The 7877-nt window shown below is 63.1% G+C and overlaps 1 protein-coding gene across 1 annotated transcript in view; it reads left to right on the plus strand.

The window, feature by feature from the left end:
- Nucleotides 1-7877, plus strand: part of LOC121269335 (sarcoplasmic/endoplasmic reticulum calcium ATPase 2-like) — a 231911-nt gene that overhangs the window by 223819 nt on the left and 215 nt on the right. Inside the window, exons 15-17 of the mRNA XM_041173886.1 lie at nucleotides 775-995; nucleotides 3340-3542; nucleotides 7035-7218. Of these exons, the coding sequence (XP_041029820.1) occupies nucleotides 775-995; nucleotides 3340-3542; nucleotides 7035-7218 (608 nt within the window). The remainder of the gene's footprint in view (nucleotides 1-774; nucleotides 996-3339; nucleotides 3543-7034; nucleotides 7219-7877) is intronic.

Consider the following 7877-nt stretch of genomic DNA (forward strand, 5'->3'; position numbering starts at 1 on the left):
AGGTTACGGAGATAGGGAGGGTCGGAGGAAGTTACGGAGATAGGGAGGGTCGGAGGAGGTTACGGAGATAGGGAGGGTCGGAGGAGGTTACGGAGATAGGGAGGGTCGGAGGAGGTTACGGAGGAAGGGAGGGTCGGAGGAGGTTACGGAGATAGGGAGGGTCGGAGGAGGTTACGGAGATAGGGAGGGTCGGAGGAGGTTACGGAGATAGGGAGGGTCCGTGGAGGTTACGGAGATAGGGAGGGTCGGAGGAGGTTACGGAGATAGGGAGGGTCGGAGGAGGTTACGGAGATAGGGAGGGTCGGAGGAGGTTACGGAGATAGGGAGGGTCGGAGGAGGTTACGGAGATAGGGAGGGTCGGAGGAGGTTACGGAGATAGGGAGGGTCGGAGGAGGTTACGGAGATATGAACACGAGGATGAGAATTTTTCTAAATTGTGTTTCTCGGCCGGGATCTGGTGCAGACAAGTGAGCACACGGGGGGTGACAGGACTCGGTGTGAGATTAGATAGACAGGACAGTGGAGGGTCAGGCGAGCTGTAGTTTAGAGGGGGGGTGGAACGTACAATGCGGGGGTGGGGGGGGGGTGGCGCGGTGGTGTGTGTGTTGGAACGGTCGAGTTTGGAGGTAACAACGGGCCCCGGAGGAAGCGAGGTTGGGCCAGAAGCTGGGGGTGCGGGTGGTTTCGGAGCTGCTCTTGAAGACGGAGAAGGGAATGTCGTTGGGCGCTTGCCCCCAGTTACCGAGCGCCTCTCCCTGTTCTCTCCCCCTCCAGACAGGCGACGGAGTGAACGACGCTCCCGCCTTGAAGAAGGCGGAGATCGGAATTGCCATGGGATCCGGCACGGCCGTGGCCAAGAGTGCCTCAGAGATGGTGCTGGCCGATGACAACTTTTCCACCATTGTGGCCGCGGTAGAGGAGGGGCGGGCCATCTACAACAACATGAAGCAGTTCATCCGTTACCTCATCTCCTCCAACATCGGCGAAGTGGTCTGGTAAGTGGGAGAGCGCGCGGGGGGGGATCGGGTGCACGCATCCACCGGGGAGGGCCCATCTCAACCCGGAACCCGCACAGACCCCTCAACCCGGGACCCGCGCAGACCCCTCAACCCGGGACCCGCGCAGACCCCTCAACCCAGGACCCGCGCAGACCCCTCAACCCGGGACCCGCGCAGACCCCTCAACCCGGGACCCGCGCAGACCCCTCAACCCGGGACCCGCGCAGACCCCTCAACCCGGGACCCGCGCAGACCCCTCAACCCGGGACCCGCGGAGACCCCTCAACCCGGAACCAGCGCTGGTCCCTCAACCCGGGACCCGCGCAGACCCCTCAACCCGGGACCCAGGGAGACCCCTCAACCCGGAACCCGCGGAGACCCCTCAACCCGGAACCAGCACTGGTCCCTCAACCCGGAACCCGCGGAGACCCCTCAACCCGGAACCAGCACTGGTCCCTCAACCCGGAACCCGCGGAGACCCCTCAACCTGGAACCAGTGCTGGTCCCTCAACCCGGGACCCGCGCAGACCCCTCAACCCGGAACCCGCGCTGGTCCCTCAACCCGGAACCCGCGCTGGTCCCTCAACCCGGAACCCGCGCTGGTCCCTCAACCCGGAGCCCGCGCTGGTCCCTCAACCCGGAACCCGCGCTGGTCCCTCAACCCGGAACCCGCGCTGGTCCCTCAACCCGGAACCCGCGCTGGTCCCTCAACCCGGAACCCGCGCTGGTCCCTCAACCCGGAACCCGCGCTGGTCCCTCAACCCGGAACCCGCGCTGGTCCCTCAACCCGGAACCCGCGCTGGTCCCTCAACCCGGAACCCGCGCTGGTCCCTCAACCCGGAACCCGCGCTGGTCCCTCAACCCGGAACCCGCGCTGGTCCCTCAACCCGGAACCCGCGCTGGTCCCTCAACCCGGAACCCGCGCAGACCCCTCAACCCGGAACCCGCGCAGACCCCTCAACCTGGAACCAGCACTGGTCCCTCAACCCGGAACCCGCGGAGACCCCTCAACCCGGGACCGGCTCTGGTCCCTCAACCCGGGACCCGCGCAGACCCCTCAACCCGGAACCCGCGGAGACCCCTCAACCCGGGACCCGCGGAGACCCCTCAACCCGGAACCCGCGGAGACCCCTCAACCCGGGACCCGCGCAGACCCCTCAACCCGGAACCCGCGGAGACCCCTCAACCCGGGACCCGCGCAGACCCCTCAACCCGGAACCCGCGGAGACCCCTCAACCCGGAACCGGCTCTGGTCCCTCAACCCGGAACCCGCGCAGACCCCTCAACCCGGGACCCGCGCAGACCCCTCAACCCGGAACCCGCGGAGACCCCTCAACCCGGAACCCGCGCAGACTCCTCAACCCGGAACCCGCGGAGACCCCTCAACCCGGAACCGGCTCTGGTCCCTCAACCCGGAACCGGCTCTGGTCCCTCAACCCGGAACCGGCTCTGGTCCCTCAACCCGGGAGCCGCGCAGACTCCTCAACCCGGAAGCCGCGCAGACTCCTCAACCCGGGAGCCGCGCAGACCCCTCAACCCAGGACCCGCGCAGACCCCTCAACCCGGGACCCGCGCAGACCCCTCAACCCGGGACCCGCGCAGACCCCTCAACCCGGAACCCGCGGAGACCCCTCAACCCGCGACCCGCGCAGACCCCTCAACCCGCAACCCACGCAGACCCCTCAACCCGGGACCCGCGCAGACCCCTCAACCCGGGACCCGCGGAGACCCCTCAACCCGGGACCCGCGCAGACCCCTCAACCCGGGACCCGCGCAGACCCCTCAACCCGGGACCCGCGCAGACCCCGCGACCCGCGCAGACCCCTCAACCCGGAACCCGCGGAGACCCCTCAACCCGCGACCCGCGCAGACCCCTCAACCCGCGACCCGCGCAGACCCCTCAACCCGCGACCCGCGCAGACCCCTCAACCCGGGACCCGCGCAGACCCCTCAACCCGGGACCCGCGAAGACCCCTCAACCCGGGACCCGCGCAGACCCCTCAACCCGGGACCCGCGAAGACCCCTCAACCCGGAACCCGCGCCACCACGCGGGCCACAGCGGTTCATGAAGGTGACTCCCCACCGCCTTCTCGGGGCAATTAGGGATGGACAATAAATGCCCCCACCTCCCCCTCCCCCAAGCAAGCGACACCCCCATCCCACGAGAGATAAAAGTCTGCCTTGCACGACCGCGTCTGCACCCAGCCTCAGACTGCTATCTCGCGTCGGCCATCCCTCTCCCAGCGTCCCCATCCTCCTCCTCCTCCCCCCTTATCTTCGTCTGTCCCGATCTGACACGTTCTCTCTCTCTCTCTCTCTCTCCCCCTCCCCCCTCCCCAGTATATTCCTGACTGCTGCCATCGGCATCCCCGAGGCTCTGATCCCAGTCCAGCTGCTGTGGGTGAACCTGGTGACGGACGGCTTGCCCGCCACAGCCCTAGGCTTCAACCCCCCTGACCTGGACATCATGAGCAAGCCTCCCCGCAGCCCCAAGGAGCCTCTCATCAGCGGCTGGCTCTTCTTCCGCTACCTGGTTATCGGAGGTAGGTAGCTATTCAAAACCTCCCCCCCCCCGACCCCCGGGGTGGTCCGCGTTTATATGGGTTCAGATCCCCCCCCCCCCTCCCCTCCCACCCCCACACCTGGTTCACTGATGTACCTTTAGGGGAGGGAAATCTGCCATCCTTACCCCGGTCTGGCCTTCATGTGACTCCAGTCCCCCCCCCACCCCCCCACCTACAGCCGTGCGGCTGCCTCCAGAACGGCCGAGCCAGTCGCTCGAGGGGCAAATGCCCCGTTAACAGGGGCGTAGAGTACAACAGCAGGGAGGTTACGGTCAGCGTATCATAAGACGCTGGTCGGGCCTCAGCTGGAGTCTTGTGGAGCAGCCCTGGGTGCCGCACCGTAGGAAAGAGGTCTACGCGTCGGGGAGAGTGCGGAGGAGGTGTTTACGGGAATGGTCCCAGGGACGAGGCGCTCCGGCGCCGAGGACAGATTGGAGGAGGAGTTGGGGCTGTTTTCCTTGGCGAGGAGAAGGCCGAGAGGAGGCTTGACAGGCGTTCTCGAAATCGCGAGGGTTGGGGGGAGGGGGCTAGAGGGAGTAGACAGGGAGAAACCCTGTCCCCGCTCGCACGTGGACCGAGAACCAGCGGGCACAGGGTTTTGCAAAAGGAGCACGATGTGAGGCGAGGGAAAACTTCTCCGCGCTGCCTGGAAGTGTGGTGGAGGCAGGCTCGGTTGGGGCATTCAAGAGGGCGTCGGAGGATTCTTTGAATAGAAGCAAGGCGCAGGGTTCCGGAGAAATGGCAGGAGACCGGCACTAAGCTAAAATGCTCAGCGGGCCGGTGCAGACACGATGGACGGAATGGCCTCCTCCTGCACTCGAACGACGCTGTGAATCAGGGATGGGCAAAAAATGCTGGCCTTGTGGGTGTCCCACATCCCATGCTCCAATCGCGCCTCCTCCCATTTTTCCCCTCATCTAAATCCACCTCTGTGACCCTCTAATACCCTCCCCCTCACACATTCGTCGAGGTTCCCCTTAAACGAATTGCTTCAACGCTCCTGTGATAGCAAGTTCCACATACGGTGTCGGCTCCTGTACAGTGCGCGTGTGTCTCAGTGTGAGCTCCTGTACGGTGCGTGTGTGTGTCTCACTGTCAGCTCCTGTACGGTCCGTGTGTGTGTCTCAGTGTCAGCTCCTGTACGGTCCGTGTGTGTGTCTCAGTGTCAGCTCCTGTACGGTCCGTGTGTGTGTCTCAGTGTCAGCTCCTGTACGCTCTGTGTGTGTGTCTCAGTGTCAGCTCCTGTACGGTCTGTGTGTGTGTGTCTCAGTGTCAGCTCCTGTACGGTCCGTGTGTGTGTGTCTCAGTGTCAGCTCCTGTATAGTCTGTGTGTGTGTCTCAGTATCAGCTCCTGTACGGTCCGTGTGTGTGTCTCAGTGTCAGTTCCTGTACGGTCCGTGTGTGTGTCTCAGGGTCAGCTCCTGTACGGTCCGTGTGTGTGTCTCAGTGTCAGCTCCTGTACGGTCCATGTGTGTGTGTGTGTGTGTGTCTCAGTGTCAGCTCCTGTACGGTCCATGTGTGTGTCAGTGTCAGCTCCTGTACGGTCCGTGTGCGTGCGTGTGTCTCAGTGTCAGCTCCTGTACGGTCCGTGTGTGTGTGTGTGTGTGTGTCTCAGTGTCAGCTCCTGTACAGTCCATGTGTGTGTCAGTGTCAGCTCCTGTACGGTCTGTGTGTGTGTCTCACTGTCAGCTCCTGTACGGTCCGTGTGTGTGTCTTAGTGTCAGCTGCTGTACGGTCCGTGTGTGTGTCTCACTGTCAGCTCCTGTACGGTCTGTGTGTGTGTTTCTCAGTGTCAGCTCCTGTACGGTCTGTGTGTGTCTCAGTGTCAGCTCCTGTACGGTCCATGTGTGTGTCAGTGTCAGCTCCTGTACGGTCCAGGTGTGTGTGCCTCAGTGTCAGCTCCTGTATGGTCTGTGTGTGTGCCTCAGTGTCAGCTCCTGTACGGTCCGTGTGTGTGTCTCAGTGTCAGCTCCTGTACGGTCTGTGTGTGTGTCTCAGTGTCAGCTCCTGTACGGTCCGTGTGTGTCTCAGTGTCAGCTCCTGTACGGTCCGTGTGTGTGTCTCAGTGTCAGCTCCTGTACAAGTGCCAGGCAATGACCATCTACAGCAAGAGAGAATCTAACCATCTCCCCTTGACATTTAATCTCATTACCATCACTGAATCCCCCACTATCAACGTCCTGGCAGTTGCCATCGACCAGAAACTGAACTGGACTAGATATATATCTACAGTGCCTACAAGAGCAGGTCAGAGGCTGGGAATTCTGTGTCGAGTCCTGACTCCACAAAGCCTGTCCACCATCTACAAGGCACAAGTCAGGAGTGTGATGGGATACTCCCCACTTGCCTGGATGAGTGCAGCTCCCACAACACTCAAGAAGCTCGACACCGTCCAGGACAAAGCAGCCCCGCTTGATCGGCACCCCCATCCACAAACATTCACTCCCTCCACCACCGCGCACAGTAGCAGCAGCGTGTTTACCATCTACAAGATGCACTGCAGGAATTCACCAAGGCTCCTTCGACAGCACCTTCCAAACCCACGACCACTACCATCTAGAAGGACAAGGGCAGCAGACACATGGGGAACACCACCACCTCGAAGTTCCCCTCCAAGCCACTCACCATCCCGACTTGGAAATATATCGGCCGTTCCTTCACTGTCGCTGGGGTCAAAATCCTGGAACTCCCTCCCTAACAGCGCCGTGGGTGTACCTACACCACACGGACAAAATCCTGGAACTCCCTCCCTAACAGCGCTGTGGGTGTACCTACACCACACGGACAAAATCCTGGAACTCCCTCCCTTACAGCGCTGTGGGTGTACCTACACCACACGGACAAAATCCTGGAACTCCCTCCCTCACAGCGCCATGGGTGTACCTACACCACACGGACAAAATCCTGGAACTCCCTAACAGCACTGTGGGTGTACCTACACCACACGGACAAAATCCTGGAACTCCCTCCCTAACAGCGCCGTGGGTGTACCTACACCACACGGGGACAAAATCCTGGAACTCCCTCCCTAACAGCGCCGTGGGTGTACCTACACCACACGGGGACAAAATCCTGGAACTCCCTCCCTAACAGCGCCGTGGGTGTACCTACACCACACGGGGACTGCAGCGGCTCAAGAAGGCAGCTCACCCACCCACCCAGCACCTTCTCAAGGGGGCAATTAGGGATGGGCAATAAATGCCGACCCAGCCAGCGAAGCCTCCACGCCACCCGTTATACATGAGTAAAGACGTCAGGTGCCTTCCGACCCCTGGTGTCAGGTCGCCAACCTGTGTGCGTAGCCTAACGGCCCAGTCAGTCTGCCATTGAAGGGTCTCGGGGTAGCAGGGTGCCCAGAGAGGGGTGGGGGAGGGGGGTGCGAAGACGACGCGTGTGCTGTGGCTGGCGTCTCCCCAGCACTCCTATGGCTCGAGAGGGTAACGGCGCCGCGTGTTCTCTGTCCACTTGCAGTTTACGTGGGAGCAGCGACTGTCGGAGCTGCGGCCTGGTGGTTCATGGCAGCTCAGGATGGGCCGCAGGTCAACTTCTACCAGCTGGTGAGTCCCTGCTTCCCATTATATATATATTCCGCACCCCTCCCGAGCCTGGGCTTGCAGCCCTCCTCTTCCCCAAGTGCTGGCTCTGCTAGTGTCCGGTACGGTGGTGGTGGGGTGGGGGGGGTGGGGGGGTGGGGTGATGGGGTGGGGGGGTGGTGGTCGGAGGGGTGGGTATCAGGCAGAGGTCGATCCCACCGAGAGCGCGTGAGAGGCAGGGTGGGTGGCGGGTACTCCACTCGGCCAAGTGCCCGGGGGAGCGAGGGGCGCGGACCCTCCTGTCCGCTGCCTGATTTGAGGGGCCTTGGGGGTGAGGAGCACGATCGAGGTGGGAGGTGGTAGTGGGGGGGGGGAAGAGGGGGGCAGTGTCTCGTCTCGATGCTGTGGGTATGGGCTGAGGCAATGTTGGGTGGGTGATGGTAGAGTAAGGGGCACCGTAGGGGAGCGGGGAGGGTGTGGGGGTGACATGGGGGAGTGGGGAGGGTGTGGGGGTGTGGGGGTGACATGGGGGAGTGGGGAGGGTGTGGGGGTGAGGTGGGGGGAGTGGGGAGGGTGTGGGGGTGACATGGGGGAGTGGGGAGGGTGTGGGGGTGAGGTGGGGGGAGTGGGGAGGGTGTGGGGGTGAGGTGGGGGGAGTGGGGAGGGTGTGGGGGTGAGGTGGGGGGAGTGGGGAGGGTGTGGGGGTGAGGTGGGGGGAGTGGGGAGGGTGTGGGGGTGAGGTGGGGGGAGTGGGGGAGGGTGTGGGGGTGAGGTGGGGGGA

This window comes from Carcharodon carcharias, chromosome 24 (assembly GCF_017639515.1).
Source record: "Carcharodon carcharias isolate sCarCar2 chromosome 24, sCarCar2.pri, whole genome shotgun sequence".
NCBI lineage: Eukaryota > Metazoa > Chordata > Chondrichthyes > Lamniformes > Lamnidae > Carcharodon > Carcharodon carcharias.